This window comes from Idiotropiscis lumnitzeri, chromosome 11 (assembly GCF_059441095.1).
Source record: "Idiotropiscis lumnitzeri isolate Australia: NSW breed Sydney's pygmy pipehorse chromosome 11, RoL_Ilum_1.0, whole genome shotgun sequence".
Classification (NCBI taxonomy): domain Eukaryota; kingdom Metazoa; phylum Chordata; class Actinopteri; order Syngnathiformes; family Syngnathidae; genus Idiotropiscis; species Idiotropiscis lumnitzeri.
Genome location: NC_142401.1, coordinates 5,174,807 through 5,193,743, shown reverse-complemented (window position 1 = coordinate 5,193,743; position 18,937 = coordinate 5,174,807). Strand labels below are relative to the sequence as shown.

At 41.0% G+C, this 18,937-nt stretch overlaps 2 protein-coding genes across 2 annotated transcripts; both read right to left on the bottom strand.

The window, feature by feature from the left end:
* Window positions 1-2,349: 2,349 nt before the first annotated feature.
* LOC148326947 (globoside alpha-1,3-N-acetylgalactosaminyltransferase 1-like) lies at window positions 2,350-5,224 on the bottom strand. Its single transcript, XM_088309051.1, has 3 exons — window positions 4,879-5,224; window positions 4,266-4,328; window positions 2,350-3,503 (listed from the first exon to the last, which is right to left on the bottom strand). The coding sequence occupies exons 1-3, from the start codon at window positions 4,910-4,912 to the stop codon at window positions 2,545-2,547; spliced, it is 1,056 nt and encodes a 351-aa protein (XP_088165177.1). The 5' UTR covers window positions 4,913-5,224; the 3' UTR covers window positions 2,350-2,544.
* A 2,073-nt stretch (window positions 5,225-7,297) lies between these two features.
* Window positions 7,298-18,937, bottom strand: pcsk1 (proprotein convertase subtilisin/kexin type 1). The gene is made up of 14 exons (XM_088309050.1): window positions 18,536-18,937; window positions 17,058-17,162; window positions 16,860-16,982; window positions 14,360-14,506; window positions 13,967-14,043; window positions 12,933-13,021; window positions 12,484-12,656; window positions 12,151-12,363; window positions 11,928-12,028; window positions 11,599-11,832; window positions 9,886-10,043; window positions 9,674-9,807; window positions 9,380-9,541; window positions 7,298-8,724 (listed from the first exon to the last, which is right to left on the bottom strand). Exons 1-14 carry the CDS (start codon window positions 18,722-18,724, stop codon window positions 8,323-8,325), a joined length of 2,307 nt encoding a protein of 768 aa, XP_088165176.1. The 5' UTR covers window positions 18,725-18,937; the 3' UTR covers window positions 7,298-8,322.

Genomic DNA, 18,937 nt, shown 5'->3' with positions numbered 1-18,937 from the left:
TACCATCCAAAGGGGAGTTAAAATAAAAAAATACAAACGCTTGATTAATTTCACATCTCATGTATTGCTTGTGATACAGGAAGAGTTTCAAGTGTCTGTTTTCATTTTTTTTTAGCGTGTTTAGGTACACTTGCACAATCTGTTGAGATCCAGTAATGTTGCGATGTTAATTTTCCTCTACAAAAGGTTGCAATGCTCCGTTTTGATTCTCTAAATGAGCAACACCCATGATGACGCAGCGCAACTGTACGCTCTTCCCAACTGAAACTTGTCGAATTCCAATTTCTCGTCAGTCCATCACTGCCAACCGCGTTCCATTAACGCCAATGCTCTTCGACTTGCCCAGGAAAACACACGCAAGGGCGGAGAGAACGTGTGGACTCTACACAAAAAGCTTCAGTTTTTTTTTTTTGTTTTTTTTTTTAGTTTGCAACTTTTCACTCTCTCTCAAGCTCTTGTAAAACTGCAATTCCACTTGATCTCTTGTCTACCTCTGGTTTAAACATATTTATTTAGTCGGAGTTGTGACATTTGTGTCAAATCGCCGTCGACACTATGCATCGCGTTATAAGCTGCTGCCAATGACCACAAGAAAACCCACATGACGTGGATTAAAGCGATAATTCTTTAAAGTGCTGTGCAATATGCCAAGAAAGGGTTCACTCAGAGTTGGATCAGGTGGCCTGAAAGGCATAAAACGCTTGTGTGTGACAAATGGGAATCGGGTTAGCCGAAGTTCACCTTCAACTTCGCTCCACGTGGCGATCTGGCTCCGAGGACACGTTCTCTTGGCAGTGAGAAGGGACCATCTGCTGTGTTTAAACCCTCCCATTATGACTGCAACACACATGGAAGCAGACTGGAAGGGGGTGTGAGTACGAGAAAGAGTAGCAGATTTCTTTATGGTCATCAATAACTATTTACCTTAATTTGCTTACAGGAGGGCGCAAACATTTTATTGAAAAAGTCCTCCCGAGTAGCAGCATAATTGTATTTGCTGCAGTCAAAACACGGCAGCTGATAAACACGTGTGGCCCGGAGGAGCAGCATTTGGTATTTAAAGACCTTGAGAGAGCAGTTCTTCCAGTTAATGATTGTCCATTGAGGGGGGAAAGTGTGCACTGACACTGTTGACTCTTATCGCCGCTGACCACAAAGCCACTAGAAGAGGATCGGCGAGGCCGACATTTAAAGGGGCATTTCTCTTTTTGTCCATCTTTGGTTTGGTGAGCGTCATGGGCAGCAAGTGAGACACACGGCATGCAGTGCAAATGGGGTTTCTAAATGTGAATCAGTTGTAGCGTTTCATTTGGATGAAGAAAGTGTAAATGTGTGGTTTGCTTATGTTTTCATGCCATGTGGTGCGTTCCTAAAAAATCAGGAAGTCAATTTAGGAAGAGTTGGAGTTAGGGCTACTCGATTTTGAAAAACGTTAATACCAGCCGAGTAAAAAAAAAAAAAGGAATCTTTGACGTCTTTAGCCGTCAATGGCAGTAAATGAGTTCATCACAATTATTTTAGTAATAATTGAAATTATGATTATTCAAATTATTTTTGTAGGGGTGCAAATGTAGAAGTGGAAACAATACTCAGACAAATTATATTTATTTATCTTAAAATAATTAAAAAAAACTGAGCAAATGTAGGAATTTGAGTTCCCTTGTATAAAGAAACAGTGGATTGGAGTTTACTCACTATTTACTTATGAATTTTCTTCGAATAGTTGCAACATTTAAATTAGATGAGGACAAACTATGGCCCGGGGGCCACATGCGACCCGTTAAACGTTTTAATCCGGCCCGCCAAACTTGACAAAGATGAAATGAATAAACCTTGATAATGTTTTATATTCTAAATACCGTGTATTTTTTTTTTCGCCGATGAGGTGAGGTTACCAAAACACTCCATCCATCTGCTCCTGGTCCGGCCCCTCTGTCCAATTTTAGAACCCATTGTGGCCTGCCAATCAAAATGTTTGCCCACCCCTGGTTTAAATAAACAATTTCCATAGAACGCTCACAATTTAATCTCAAGTGAACACACTCTATTAGACATTGTAAAATGAGTACTATTTTAACAAAAATATTTAACCTGTGTATAATCATCATATTTCAAAATGCCAATGGAGTAATCGTTGAACGTAATAATCGTAATTAAATTTCAATTAATTGCACAGCCCGAGTTGGAGTTCTTCCCGCAACGTTGACTAAACTAAATGTCTGTTGACTTCCCTGAAGGTGGATCACACTGAGAAAAGATGCAATACAAATACAATATGTGCTTATTTTTATTGGTTTCACAAAAATTGCAATATAACACATATAGTATTAAAAAATATCTGTTAAAAAACCCCAAAAAAAACCAAGTTTGCTATCATGACTGCCTCTGCAAACAAAACAACGACTCGCTTAACCTCGTCGTCAGTCATGTTTATAGTCAAGTTTGGATCTCATAAGGTCCAATAAGTCAGACCAACTCCGGAATTTATTTTAAGCAGCTTCCAAAAGTGAACACAGCACTAAAACTAAAAGCGAGCACCCCAACTCAACATCGGTGCTTCTCTCTCTTCTCCGCATCGAAAGCCTCACATTGCCTCCCCAATGAGACCAGCCTCTTCTCAGGCACGGCCGCAGCCAGGCCCGAATCCCACCAGTTGTACTCCGGCGAAAGCACGCATGTTGGCCGGTGAGTGATCAAGTATCGGTTCAAGTAGCTCTCCTCGCGGCCGCTGGCCATGATGCCATTGGCCTGGTCCTTCAGAATGAGCAAAGAGCAACCGAGAGCCATTCTGTACACGTCGCGAACCAGCCCGCCATAAAGCTCCGAGGTGTAGTAGTAGTCGCCTTCATCCTCCTTCACATAAGCCGATGAGTCTTCATCCTTTTCATAAGGAAGCGCCCACCGCGGCTTGCCGTAGAGTTCGGGGTGCAAGGTGGCAACCAGGTCACCGAGTATTTCTTCCTCCACAGGAGCCATAAACTCCTGGTCAACGTCAGCGCAAAATAGGTACTCGACCTCCCTCCCGATTTGGTTTTTGATAGTGTCCGCCAAAATGGGCATTCGGCGATAGACTAATTTGTCCCAGCCTGGGAACTCGGCAACAGGAAGCACCTTCAGCTGCCGTCCAGGCCCCAACTTGACGGGAGGTTCCAACGTGCGAGGATTATCGATCAGAATATAGTAAGTGACCATCTGACTGGGGAGGAAGTAGATTTCTGCTGAGGAGATGAAACGTCTCACGTGTTGGGCGTACGTTCCCACCACGAGGGAAAGGAGGCCGATCCGGAGTTCTTGCTGAGCAAATTCAGTCCTTCGCCTGACAGAGTTGCGGTTGTCACCCCAAACCAAAGGAGCACCCCAAGGAGTCTGCACGGGGGTTTGTAGCGCTGCTGCCTTGCTGTCCTCCATTTCTGTCCTTTCTCCCGCCATGGCCAGTCCCATGGAGCGGAAGTAAGGATGAGGGGACTTCACATTGCCACCGGCCTTACGCCCGTGGAGGAAGTCTGGAGAATTAAAACACACACTTAAACGCGTAAAGCGGGAAGAAACCTTCGGAGTACTCAACGTTTCATCTTTGAAATACCTGAAAATTATTTCTAACCATTTTGTCACTTGTGTCACGACTCATCTGTTTTTCGGAAGCTGAGCCGTGATTGGTCGTTATCTGAGCCCTGGGCGACTGTCATTACATTTCCAGTTAACATAAGAGACAAAATGGCCGCACCCCCTGAGATGTCTAGATTTTACTGCTTAGCTCATTCCGCAAATGCAATATTAACGAGAATGCAGTATTTTAACTAGTAGGCCTGCATAGAAGCAATTCTTATGAAGATTTTTTTTTTAGTTGACCTCCCCTTTAAAAAACATACAACCAGTACTTAAAAAAAAAACCTTACAATATCTTTATCACAAATTGTACCATATTACAAAGGAACACGTCGAAGAGCTGCTCGCCTGCTTTGTGACTAATTCTGAGGTGCCCTTGAGCAAGACTACGACCCCACCAACCCTCTCCTTCGCCACAAATCCTCACTCACATGATGTAGCACCGTTCGCGGGCCCGTTCCTTCTGACACGTCTCCTCGCATTCCTGCATGAGTGCGATCTGATCTTTGTGCGGTGTGCAAGACAAAACATAAAGTGTAAGGCTAACCCAGAACCTCAGAACTCCGATTTTGATTTTTTAACCATTTGATCACATCTAAGTGTATTTCATGATGTGAATCAGATAGAATAGCATAAAGCAAACCCTGCTGCACACTTACATATGATAAGGGACAGGAGAACACAGGAGAGGAGCAGCTGTATCCTGGACACTCTGACGGCTCCTATTTGGAGGATCAACACACACATGTGCACATTTTACACAAGAGGCTGCAGAAGGAAAACAAAGCGCAACGAAAGCAATCATAGTTGCTGGGTTGTTCACTCTGGTCTTCCGTGGAATGAAAAGAATGCACTTCTCAAGATATGCCTCCCCGTGGAAATGTGGCATGCTGCATCAAATGATGGAATCGTCACAGCACATGCTTTGCTTATAAGCGTCAGTCTTGCAAACGATTATATTTGTATGATGTCATAAAAGAGCTCATTGCGTGGGTGTTTTATGCACAATTCATGAAGTGACTCGTTAAGTTAAGTCTGAATGTGATTTAGTTGTTGCGAACGAGTGCCACGAGAGCAAAACAGCAAAGCACAGTTAAGTAAACGCAGACGTGTCTTTCAGCGGTCCAATGATTTCGTGCCGCGAACGATCTTGAACTAATCAAACGTCGAAAAGATGTCATTCGATTCCGCGACGCGTTTCCAGCAGATTACGTGCAGGTCAAGATGAGGAGGTGGAGCAGATTGCTGATGGAGGCTCAGGTTTGTACTGACCTGCGGCTGTCTTGCCGAATGGGAACAGCGCCATGCTGCGACTCGTTGCTGGATAAACACACAGACGATTAGGCCAAAATCGATCGCTTTTGAGTCACTTTGTGTTCCCCCAAAGCTACATCAAACGTAGCTTTCGGGTTATTTCTTTCAACTCGTCGCCACTCTTCTTCCAGAGTTCGTCGCTTGACTTTTTTCCTAAACGTTCTCCTCCCCCATTTCCCCCAAGACGCTCTCAGTTTCCATTTCAGCGGTGAAACCAAAGAAACCAGATGTATGTGGAATTTGGGCAATGAAAAACAAAACAAAACAAGTAGGATCATTTAATGTGTGCCTGGCGGACATTTTGCAGCCCGTCGTCCATTTTTTTTTTTTAGTGGCCAGTGGCATGAACTAAAAAGAACTTTTGACATAAGTCACAATTAATTTTCATCCATCCATTATCTAAATTGCTTCTCCACATGAGGGTCGCGGGCATCCTGGAGCCTATCACAACAATTTCCGGGTGGGGGTGGGGGCAGTACACCCTGAGTTTTTTTGCCAGCCAATCACAGGGCACACATCACGTGGCGCCAATTTCGAGTGCTCAATTAAACTCCCTCGCACGTTTTAGGAATGTAGGAGGAAACCAGAGTACCTGGAGAAACCCCACGCATGTAGGCCAGAACCGTATTCGAACCCCACACGTCAGTACTGTGAGGCGGACGTGCGAATCAGTTGACCACCGTGCTGCCGCTATTTAATTTAAAAAAGAATAAAAGCGACGTGGGTAAGCAGCTAAAATACAGAATTTACATAAAAACCCACGGAGACAACAAAGATAATTCAGTTTCACAAACCAAAACGGTTTCCTCCACTTTCTGCTTAGTGTCAAGGTCCATTTTGTGAACATACACCTCCATCATGTTTGACACTCCTGGTTAAGATATGTTCTTTAGCTTCTAAATTATTAATATAGCTTTCTGTTTCATGTTAAGCAACTTTGACGAACCAACACAAGAACAGAATGAATATCCTCACAGAAAGTCCCAAAGAGGAATTCAATGTTTTTTTTTTTTTTTTTTTCAACTTGAATCTGTCAGTGTTTGTTTTTGCTGCAGAAATCAAATGTTGCAAGAATATCCACAAGAGGTCACTTTGCAGTTTATTTTACGATAAATCTCTTATTTTTGTACAACCATTACAGAAATTGCAACATAATATCAGCTGGTGCAAACAATTTTGAACGCAAGCGTCAGCCAAAAACAAAACATAAAACAGCAAAATTTAAGCTACGCCAAGAAGTTATTTACATTGCAGCATTTTTTTTCCCGCCCAAAATCTCATCCTTGTACTTTCACCATGGTTGGCTGAGAAGCGGGGCTGGCAGTTTCACACTCGAGTATAGGGACTCTGCATAAAAGCTCAGGACACTCAAACTTGTAAAAGTTGTTTGAAAACTGGTCACTATGTGGAAATGACTTTGCTGTTCTGTAAAAGTAAAAATCCACTAAGAATGCATTGGAGACAAACGTGTTTGCTGTTGTCACGGAAATATGCAATAGATTAAAAAATAATTAAAAAAAAAAAACATTCGTCAGTGTTCCTATTCTAACCAGACTGATGTTGCAGTAATCAAATGAAATAATTAATTATTTAAGGTTTGATATATTAATTCCGTAAAATATGAGTATCCTTAGAAAAATATTTCTGTTAATGCAGCATTGCACTTTTATAGAAAAAAATTAAAAAGAAGGTTTAAGGTTTTTTTTTGTTTTTCCACTTAGTTTAATCATAAAGCTACTCTTTTTATGTTTCTATCGTGCAGAGCGAAAGGAGTTCAGGTCTTTTAAATAGTCAAACAGAACAATAGTTCTCTACGTTGTTTCACTAAATGATTGTTCAAAGCGTAGGAAGTGTTTTGGAGAACCTATGTAGGGTTTGAGAGAGGTTTGAAGAAATCCTGAGAATAAATCACTGGTTAACAAATTTTAAACTATTGCAGATCTTGGCAGAATCTGAATTTGTGTCATGTTCACTATTTTAATATTATTCTGCCCCCTGAACTGAATATTTTAAGTGTCACAGTATTGTGCAAAGGTCCATCAGATTTGTTGTTTGTTTGTCAGTTAGCACAAATTTCAATGAAAATGGTTTGTCCGGGCTGTCTTGCCTTTAGAATGAGCGCCGTGAAAAAGCTTATTGGAGGCCGATGACTTTTACAAATGTTCCTGATCATTTTTCACAAAAGAGTACTATGGACACAATCGAAATGAATGTTTGCTAAACCAAGGTACAATCATCATATTTTTATGTCTAGATTAGGGATAGGCAACGAGCATTTAAGTCCAATTGCTAGAGACACTTTCAATATACAGCTTCCACACAAAAACTGGGTAGGGGGGGGGGGGCGTGCAGGAAAAAAATCCAAAATTCTAAAAAAAAAAAAAAAAAAAAATCTGGAAAAAATCACCACGAGATAGCAGACGTGTCTTATTTGCACTTAAACTGCAATGTGAGTCGGCCAAATAATTTTGGGATGGATTTGGAGTGATATGCTGTACAAACATAGCACCTCGATACTTTTTATAATTTTGAGTGAGTTGAGATTTGCTGAAAAATTAACAAAATAAGTACTTATACTTAATATTGGTTTCTTGTTCAGCAGTTTTGTGCCGCCCTTGAATGGTCATTTTTATGGAGAAAAAAATCAGTCATTGCTTGAAACTCTTTTATACATGCATTAAAAAATGCATAAACCATGGTGAAATATATTAAGAGAGCATACTGTATTTTGCACAAAATAGCATTTTTGTCATAAATCTGGTTAGGAAGTGTGTGGTCCTATGTGCCCCCCCCCCCTGAGTAGCACAGATGAAAAATTGTAGCCTGCTCCAGCATTTCCCATAAGTTGCCTATCCATAGTCTAAACATCATTAAAACATTGAAAAAAAAAATAAAATAAGAAAACATACTGTAGCGCATAATCATGACATTCTTGAGTAGAGTTGAGAAACTTGCTCTAAAATCACTCGCAACTGAAAGATCTGCTGCAGCTAGGAAGGCAAACTCAATCAGCAGAGCTGGGCACTTGACCCTTTTTTTGCCGGTCAGTCCCCCGCCCTCCGGCAGCTATTCTCCATGAACGTGCCCAATGCAAGAAAGTACGCAATGTTGGTGTCATAGGAGTTGTGGTATTGCCCCCCCCCTCTAGTGTAATGGTATGCCCCAGTAGCAGGGGCAGCATTTTTGTCGTTTGCCCATTTTGCCAGTAGGTTGACGGACTGCCCAGCTCTGCAAATCAGCAAGAAAAACTAACGAAATGAACTCAGGAGAGGAGATATGCAGCATTTGGGGGACAACACAGAACCAATTTTCTTGTATTCCTAAATGTATTCACCTTTCCGTTTTTTGCCGCGCTCCTCTGCTTCCCAACCAACACATCCTTTCTCTCCTTCCCGCTCTCTCTCATTTCTGGTCATCCTCAATCATCTGAAACAGGGCCTGCAGCAGGCGGTCATCTCGATGCCGGTATGGCTTGGTGCTGTAGAAGCCATCACTATAGTCACTGAAGACGCTGTTCCCCTGGCCCCCGTACTTGTTGATCGTGTCCAGAGCTTGGTACAGCTTCTGCGGGGGGATTCTTGTTGCCAGGAGGGAGGGCAACCTTCCAGGCTGCTGCCTCCCCCAGGCCGTTGGCGGCTGCTGCATGGCGCTGCTTTGCCTGTTAAAGGCTGTCTGCAGGAGACGCAGCAAGGCCCGCGAGGGGGTGTAAGGGGGGGTCGCTGGTTTTTGGGGTTTCTTTTCTGCATCAGGAGCGGCTAAGGCTTGTGTTTTAGTCTTTAGAGATGGATGGGCTTGAGTGGGTTCCTGCATCAACAAATAGATGAAGAAAATGGAACAACATGTCAATAATGCACTCAAAAGGTGCACGGAAATTTAAGCATGAAATTACGCAATTCCGATTACACACGCTCGAGAAAGCGTTTTTTTTATTAATGATGGATTTCCCAACTTGCGGGAAATTATCCTATTTCAATTAGTTCATATGAAAATTATTTATTTACAATCACTGCAAATTATGAATCGTATTTTTTGTGCCATCTGTCCACAATGAACCTGTTTATCCACTTTTTGTAACATTTTTGTTTTGTGGTATGCCACGGGAGTTGTTCTTATAGGCTATGCGTCTATGGAGAGAAAGTTGAGTCTTTATTTGCAATTAGACGAAAAAATTAATTTGGAAAAAATAAATTGAAAAACAAAAAATATACATTTTCAAGCAAAAATAATGGATTTGTAATAAAAGAAAATGTGATTTGCAAACAATACCGTTTCTAAAACATTTCTAAAAATTGACAAATAAAATATTCTCTTAAAACTACAAAATTAGTTTGCATCGTCAGAATTTGGGGAGGCACATTTTTCAATTTTGTTTACATGTTCTAAAGTTTTGATTGCAAGTTTATTTGTTATTTTCTTCTTTTTTTTTTCAAATAAAGACACACATTTCTGTTCTGCTTACCGCCATCATGTCGTCCATATGTTCCACGCCACGCCGATCATTCTGCACAGCATTGTAGGGAATGTACACTCGAGGCTTCTTCATGTGCTCCGGCTTCTCCGATGTTCCGTGGAGAATCAACTTCCAGCTCAAGATCCGACCCTCATTCTCCATACGGCCCGACTGTGCGACAAAACAGGATTGCTCTCAGTTGGAATACAACAAAAGGTCAAACATAATTCATTTTGAGATCAACAATAATCATATTTCTGCTGCTTTCCGCCAAACAACTTTCTTTTTAGAAACACGACTCACAGTGTCAGTTATCTTGAGGGTCCAAGTCCCAGATGGGTCTTCACCCCACGTGTGGACAGACATGAAATCCCAGTTTCGAAAACCATTGGAGGACGTGTCACGCTCACGCTCAGCGAGCAGCACTGTGCTGGTGCCTGAGGGGGCAAAAAGTTGACTTGAGCTTGCTCATTTCACACACAGTGTGTGTGTGTGTGTGTGTGTGTGTTTCTCACCAGCTGGTGACGTGAGCGTGATATGTAAATCGCCTCTCCTGGTGTACTCAATGCTAGCCTCCACCTGCACATGCTCCAATGAACCGATGGAGTTCTCCTGCCCCGCGCAGGCTTTCGTGGGAATCTCTATGGTGGTCTCCCCTGCTGCTTTCAAATCCCTGTGGGATGCATTAAAATAGCAGATGAACGTTAGATGCAAAAAAACCCAAAAAAACAATTATTGTATCTTGACCACTTGTGTTTTCATACTTTCAGAAAATGATAGAAAATGACAGCGCTCTTTTCTAATTCACTTTTTTTTCTCCCAGTTGTCTCCCAAATGCGACGTTATTAGCCTCTATGTGAAAAACATCGGAAAGTAAAGCCTCGAATTCGGAGTGACCTTCATTCATTGAAAAAAATGAGTTAATCCTCAACTCTGCTGTGCTGACCAGTAAGCATTGTCACAAAAGTAGACTCAAATCCTCCGGATTAAACATCGACAACAATTTGTAGTTGGGGCTATTGAGTCCTATAATCCAAAAAGAAATGATGCAAAAATGGATATGCAACGCTGCAGCTTGTTGAAGGCATGACGTAAAAGTCAGTTTGTTTAAAGAAGAAAAGGTCAAGACAGCAAGCAGCTTGCGTTGAGTCTTTAATCCCGGGGTGGGCAAACTTTTTGATGAAGCAGATGGATGGAGTGTTTTGGTAACCTCACCTCATCGGAGAAAAAAAAATTAATTTAATTTTAAATGAAAATGAACAAAAGCGTGACAACATATATATGTCTTTAAATTATTATTTTATTTTTTTTATTATTTTTATTATTATTTAGAAAATAAAACATTAACAAGGTTTATTCATTTAATTTTTTTCAAATTCGCCGGGCCGGATTAAAACGTTTAACGGGCCGCATGTGGCCCCCGGGCCTCAATTTACCTACGCCTGCTCAAATCTGAAAATAATTCCAAACTCAAGATTTCATGAAAGAAATAAATCAATTAATTAAAAACAGGTCCGCATAGCTTCCTTTGTTATGCTTCCTCTCTGCCAGTAATCAAATCATGTATGACAATTAGCATGACCTTGATTTGAAATCATGCAATATGTCAAGATTAAAAAAATAAAAATGAAAAAAAAAAGCTTTCCAATTCACGACGACCGTCAGTAAGCAACAGATGCGTCTTTGTGAACACAGATGGCTTAAGATTTCGTTGTTTGACCCCAAAATCTTGCTTTTGTTCTGGAGTTTTGTGCAACACAAAAGTCAGCTGTGTTCAGATGCAAAAATCAAGACAGCAGTGTACCATGAAAATTAAATAATGAAAAAAAAAAAAAAATCAGTAAGTACTGCAATAACTGAGCATTCATAGTCTCAAAAGGTCACCATCTCATTAAAATGTGTATGAAAAATTTTGAAACAAAACTTTTTAGCCATGATTAGCAACAAGCTATAAGTGAGCGACATATTCTTCATGCTGCATGCTGTTGGCAACTTTGAAATGCAGAAAAGTCGAGACTGTAAACGGAGGACACCCTGAGGTGACAATATTGCGCAGCTGCAAGATGACACAAAAGCAAAACAATTTTTGACAATGATTTTTTTTTATGGTTAAAAAAAGAGAAAAAAAAATAAAAATTTGTGTTAGAAATTCAAGCTCAGACGTCCCAGACATATTTTCATACTAATGAGTCCAATTAGTTGGATGCTTCTTTCATACGTCGACTTACCTGGGCTGGAACGAGTCATCCCTCACAATGCATTGTGTTTTTTCCGGCACATGTTTCCATGTTGCGGGGTCAGCGAGGTCAACCAAAGCCTTGGCATTGAGAAGCCCAAACCCAAAGCGGCTATTGACCATCAATTTGGCTCCATTCCTCTTCCAACCCGGATTATTGGCCAAGGGATCAAACTCGGACGTCCAGACCACAATGTGCTGCAGATCTCGCCAGGTCAGATCTGGACTAGATAGGACAAGCGGATCCGGAATCAGGTCAGTGACTACCGACTAAAAATGAATATCACTTCCCAATCATGTTCCATTTGCACGCTTGCTTACTTTTGCTCCAGCGCCAGGGCAAATATTCCAGCAGCGAGCGGAGCGGAAGCCGACGTTCCCGTGTGAGTCTGTGTGCACTCATTGTGTAGATCAGCGCTGGTCTGAAGGAAGGCAAACAAACAATTGAAACAGAAAGTCTCATTTGAGAATCGTACTTTTGTAGAGTTTTCAAATTGTTTGAGCCAATGAAAGGTTTGGTAGCGAGCATCAACGAACGACTCACAATCCTCTGATCCGTGTAGTCTCCACTGCTGTACGCTGTAGCCAGAGTGGAGGAGCACTTTTCAGCGTACCAAGGCGACAAGCCCTGCTGGGAGGCGCTGCTGATTGAGATAGTGTAGATGCTGTCTGTGTAGCCATCGCAGTCACAGTTATCCCCCTGGCGGCCACCGTTACCTGATGCCCAAACAAAGATTGAGCCCTTGCCGCCTCGGCCCTGAGGACATCATGGCACAGCAGTGAAGCAAAAAATGAGACATTTGTGTTTGTGTCTTAGCATGGGATCATAAAAGACCTCTAAAGGAGCAGCGCTGGTAAACACTGCCCAACGATTTACCTTCTGGATGCCATACTCGAAGGCTTTTTGAGCCAGACGACCCGGACCTTCGACGGTTTTGCCGTCATCATTGGGTCCCCAACTAGCACTGTAGATGTCCACATGTTCTGGATTGAAGCCGATGGAACTGGCTTCGATGGCGTCCGTTACAATCCCATCCAGCATGCGAATGCCTGAGGGGAAAGAATGCAAAAATAGGATGAAAAGTAAGATGCTTCTTGGAAAATATTATTTTGGCTGGTCAGTATGTGCATTCAAGTGTTACAGTATGTATACATTTGAATAAAGCACGAATGTTTTACAAGAAGAGGAGATCGCATCGTGTGCATACTTTTGCAGGTTGTTTCGCATCAAGAGCCCAAAATCGCCTCATTGATGATTAATAAATCTAAGACCATTTCTCGCAATCATTTAGCTCGCAGTAATATTTTACATCACTAATTTCTTACCTCCAACTTTGGAATTGAAGGCCACCCCAACACCGCATTTATTGTTGTCTGCTTGCATAGCAATCTCACCAGCGCATCTGGTCCCGTGCCTGAGTGACGAGATCCTCATTAGATGGTGTTATTTTTTTATTTATTTTTTTTTCTAAAATCGTCCAGTCCAGGTCAAAGCCAAATTGGATGCACGTATAAGAATACAGCACTGAAAATACATGCACAACATTAGGATTACATTAACCTCATTTCCATGAATATAAGCCGCAGCAACTCTAAAAATAAATAAATAAATTAAAAAATAAATTAATTAATTAAAAAAAATAAAATAAATATACAAGCCGCAGTTTTCTATGTTGAAAAAAAATTGTAAATAAAAATGGTAAAAATTGGAAATAAATAAATAAGTAAATAAATAAAAAATAAAATAAAAAATTAGTTTACTGCATGTACAGAACGATTTTGTACTGTGAATGCACATAAAGGTACATCAACACTTTGTTAAAACAGTGCCTGTTAACACCCCAACAACTTTGCTTATTAAAACAGAACACACCCAATAAATAAATCATAATAAATAAATAAATAAAATAAATTGAGATTTATTTTGCGTATTTTCTGAACTATAGAGCGCCCCTAGTGGTGAAAGAAAAATCCACCGAAAAGCCGCACCGTTGTATTAGCCAGCTGCATGGTTCAAAATCTCGGAAAAAAGTAGCGGCTTAATAGTCCGGAAAATATGGTACAATCAAATCTAAATACCAAGTCCAAGAGCTTTTCATTTTCTTATGCGGAATATTGATTGATGCTGTCAAACGTGCCATATTATAACAACGTTTTGCATACAAAATGTATTTTTGTGGGTCGACTGACATTTGCGTTGTTGTTTATAATAATTTTCATCATTGAATCATCGTCATCATCATCGCCACAATGACGTCATGAATATGCGACGTCGTGCTTGCGTGAGCCGGTCAAAGCAAAGTGTTCCAAAATAGTGTCAGACGTAAATTGTCTGGAAGTGATTGGCATTGGCAACATACTTGTTTTCATTGGTGGCGTCATATCTTGGAAAGGGGTCAGCATCGTTGTCATTGAAGTCATAGCTGGCCGCTGCATCCTATAATCAAAAGGACAGATGATGAGCGGCCATGCCGATTAAAAAAACAAACAAAAAAAACGGGAAAATATCAGATTGTCACATTTGTCAAGAGCTGTTGAGTGACTGGCTTTGAAGCCAAGACAAAAAAAAAAAGTCAATCCATTTCTCCTCACAGAGCTCAAACATGTTTCCACTCGGCCACCATTAGAGGCAGGTCTAGAAAACGAGATCGAACTCAAAAGGCGTCTTTGCCTTGCAAAGTGTCACCAGCAGCGTTGCCGTGGAAACAGCAGACTGAGACGACGGGGCAGTCTCCATGGCAACAGTGTCTTACGTAGTTGGAGTAGATGTCCGTGTGGTTCCACTCCAGTCCGTCGTCGAGAACGGTGATGACCACTCCTTTTCCCGTGATTCCCTTCTGCCACACGGGGATGACGTGCAGGTCCAGTTTAGGCAGCGACGACGACGTGCGTGTGTCTTGCTGCATGCACAAAGTAAGACAAGGACAAAAGAAAAAAAAAAAAGTCAATGACTGCTTCTCCAGAACACAATGTGTATGCAAATAAGCTCTTTTAATGTTATCGTGTGTCGTAAAAGGTTAGGCGATTAAAGCTTTTCAGCCAGTGACATTTATGCCATTTCAAGACTGCATTGTTGGAATTTTTTTTTTTTTTTTTTTTTTTATGTTACGGCTCAAAGCCACTCCTGCAGCCCCTCGTGTTAGCTCTACGAGGCTTTTGTGATATCCACTAACACTCAAGTGCTATCGTCAAAGCCGTGCATTGTGTTCATCATTTTCTATTTGCCCAATTTGATTATTTAGAAATTCTCCGCTCGGATTCTGATCTTAAAAAGTCTACGCAAATGAGCCTGATGCCCCTTTACTATATAATCTTTTTTTTTTTTAACTCTTGTTCACTCCGCACAGACACTGCAGAACGCCCGCCACCGCAAAATGTGACTCATACTTGTGACGTATCATTCTTTTGAACCCTCTCCTCAGCTACTGAAATGCTTCTCTTTTTCAAATCTGATCTTTTCACTGATGCTAATTTTTCATTTGAGAAGACGGCAGTTGAACGTCTTCTATAAATATCCCCCTTTTTTTTTTTTTTTTAATACAGAGCGCTTGCTTTGTTGACGCCCGGAAATCTTTGTTGATGTACATGATACGAAGCAAAAACACACGCCGCTAGCAGACACACGCAGGCGGCCAATGAGTCACACCCTGATTAAATTTTCAGGCGAGGCATAATGACATCTCACTCAACTCTCCCCTTCTGCTGCTTTGCCGCGTTGCTCATCCCGCGCCGTCACACGCGTAGCTCCGCCCTCTCTCATGGAAGCAAACATCATCATCATCTGACCTGTCACTCTTCCGCATCGCTTGAATTTTTATGAATGAATCACGCTGCATTAAGTAAGAGGCCAACACGTTAAGTGGCATTTTCGGTTCGTCATCATGGCTCGTTGGGAAATTATCATTTGAAAATGTTGTTTACCCCTTCCCGTATTTGGTCACTGGAGGGATGGGGGAGCGGTCGTTAAGTGGACTCTCTTTCCATTGTTTGCAAAAGCACAGCGAGGCAATACACACGTGCCATAAATGTTCCGCAGATAATGAGCTCAGTGGGTTGGTTTCGCCACAACGTGATCCATTTCATAGAAAGTCAGTCCAATCGGATACGCTGGTTGTGTGTTGATTGTGGATTAACATGAGTAAAGGCCTCAAACTGTACAACAACAGCCAAAGTGGTCAATTCACAAAGTCAAGAAGAAGCGAAGCTCAGAGTGCACGTAGCTGTGAGAACCGACCCGCTCTGTGGTCCGACTTGGCCTGAACGGGCCAAAAATCCCATTCAGGGTAAATTGGGATTTAATACATCCTGTTGGATTATATACCCTCCACCACATTCATCCCCACTCGGACAGCATGACCAATTAAGCAAATGGCTCTTTTGGACGGAATGCTTGCGTCATGTTTTGTTTTGTATTCCCTCCGTTTTTAGTCTCTCGTGCCAATGTTGGGAAAGTGGGCGCATAGCACGGGGTATTATGCATTGAGCTGTCCGTGCTGCCTTTGATAAGCTTCAGAACCAGCTTTGGGGAGAGAAGCCGCGAACAAACAGAAGGTAAACTAAGCAACACGTATGTTACGTAATTTGACATACGAAGGCAGATAAAGCAGCAAAGCGGACAAAAACCGTTTTCATGCGTGGGTAAACAAATATTGAAATCTGACATGCTGTATGCAGCAAAGTCATTATGGAAAACTAACAAAATAATTGGAATTCTATGAGAATGCTTTTCGGCAATTAATAACATACACGAGCATTGACATATTTCCGTTTTTCAGAACAAGGAAGGTGAAACTTTTGCTTGAGAATTTACTTTCAGAATTTTACTTTCCTATTTCACAGTGCCCTTTTTTTTAGTCTTGCACTTCACAAAAACTCCATATATATATAAAAAAAACTAAAACTAATACTAAAACAAACAAAACTAAAATGAGTAATTTTCTCAAAAAATAAAAACTAATGAAAACGAACAAATCTGCTCGAAAAACTAATTAAAACTCACAGAATTAAAAAAAAAACAAGTCATCTTTTTTTTTTCTCCCGCACTTGACAAATACTCCACATATAAATATACATATATATATAAATATATATATATATGCATATATACTAAAAGCAATTTTCTACAAAAATAAGAGCTCAGAAATCAAATAAAAACTCACCAAATTAAAAAAAAAACTAAAGTCAAAAGGAAATAGAAAATAACTATGATGAAAAATCATGTTTTGCTTTGTTCCGACTTTCTCGCAGACTCACCAGATACCACTGCTGGTTCCACATGGGATCATCAAACAGCTTGTCTGCCGGGCAGTCCCTGCACTGCCCGATGGATGCTCGCTTGCTGCGTCGTTTCTCATACTGCTGCTCTGCCCACACCACCTGCAGAGACACGCGAGGTTTACTTTGTGCTGAAGATAAGACTCGCTCGGCTGAACGTTCAAAGACGGCGCTCACCCGATCATCCTCTGACAGCTGCCTGGTGACGTGCGTGGCGCTTCGCTTCGTCCTGCGGGCATGGTTGCGATGCCTGAACAAGAAATGGTCCTTCAGGGCCCCAATCTGCACAGAACATATCCAGGAAAAGTGTTTCAGTTCATGTGCACTGTGTCAACAGAGGCTTGTTTTGACTCTCTCAACTCAATTTTTTTAAAACAAACTAAAAAAATAGAAAGCATTTGCTGTCACATTCCCTGGTGCAGATGCAACAAAATAAGGGACAAGCAATAATCATACTGAAAAGAAAATACAGTGTTCCCTCCTCGTCTTAACGCGTCATATTTTCATTTAAAATATTGTCATAATTCAGTAAGAATCCCAAAAAATTAACTAATATCATGTTTTTCTTGTGTCTGTTTTATTATAATAAGAATTTAAATAAGGGCTGCACAATATATTGAAAAATAAGTGTCATTGTGATAATGGCAAATGCAGTGCAAAATGCAAAAGACGTGCAATAAATTCATACTGTAACCTAATTTTGACCAATCAGAGGCAAATTTAAACGTACATCGCCATCCAATAAGAAAGCACTATCTAGGGGCATTACTAACACTAAAGAACTTAAGATAAGAATTCATTATTCTTCAGCATGACGTTCCATTAAGACATCATTTCTTTAGGTACATATTAAATATCGCATTAATATTGACATTGCAATATGCGACACCCATAACGCATATTACATGATTTCCCAATAAACATCCCCTCGTTAAATATATTAGCGTCATCATATATGGCATATTTGAGTATCATTTCAGTATTTCAAGGCCGGACTGAATGTTCTCTTTTTTTGGAAAGCAAAGTATAATCATCTTAGCATAGTCCATTCAGTTATACACTTTAACCAGAATTAACAATTACAAATACATGACTGTTGTTACCTTCTGAGATCTCAATAAGGCACAATATTCATCTTTAAGCTCAGATTTTTTTCATATTGGCTCTCATTAAATTGTTTATGATGTGGATGTAATGTTACAATAAGCACTCTAACTCATAAATTATGCATATAATGGTCTAAGATAAACAAGTCAAGCTGAACATTGAATTTCCGTGTTATATTCCAAAGCTATGACTGGTCTAATGCAAATCACTGAGATGTCACATGTTGCAGATGTTTCATACACGCACCGATCACAACAGAGTTGACCACCAGTTTTAATGTGTTTGCATAAGACAAGAAATTCTGGACAACACCAGGAACCAACCATCATTTATGAGGAGAGTGGAAACTACGAGTCATACATTCATTAAATCCTCCTTTAATTAAGCAGCTGGCTGAATGTTGTGTAGAGTGTTGTTGGGCTACCATAAAAGCTATTATATTTCCACTCTAATGGGCTAAATGGAAAAAGCAGAATTTGTACATCAACGTCTCTCAGATTTTGGTTCCAGGAAGTCCTTGCATGGTGTGACTGGTGCGTGGTGCATACCTGTCGGACCAGTTGGTAGTCCAGCTCCCGGGCGATCTCCGCCGCGGCATCCAGCCCACCCGGGATCTCGACGGCCCACTCGTTCAAATATTGTCTGTCCACGAAAGGCGAGCCCACGGAGTGTGGAATCACAATGGAGAGGACGGCGAGAAAACGACACATCACCGCGGGACGACATCTCAATTCCATTTCAGAGCGAATTCAACCAGATGAGGAAATTATAACAATTACAAAAAAACACAAACACAACAACAAGCTCAGGTTGGATGTTCTGTTCTGTTCAATCTAATCTAATTCGAGTTGATGTGCAATTCTTCTTTCCTCTGGCGAGGAAGAATGGAGGGAGAGCGAGGAAACTGCGCGTTTTTATTCCGTCAAGGAAACACTTGGTGATGGTTGAGT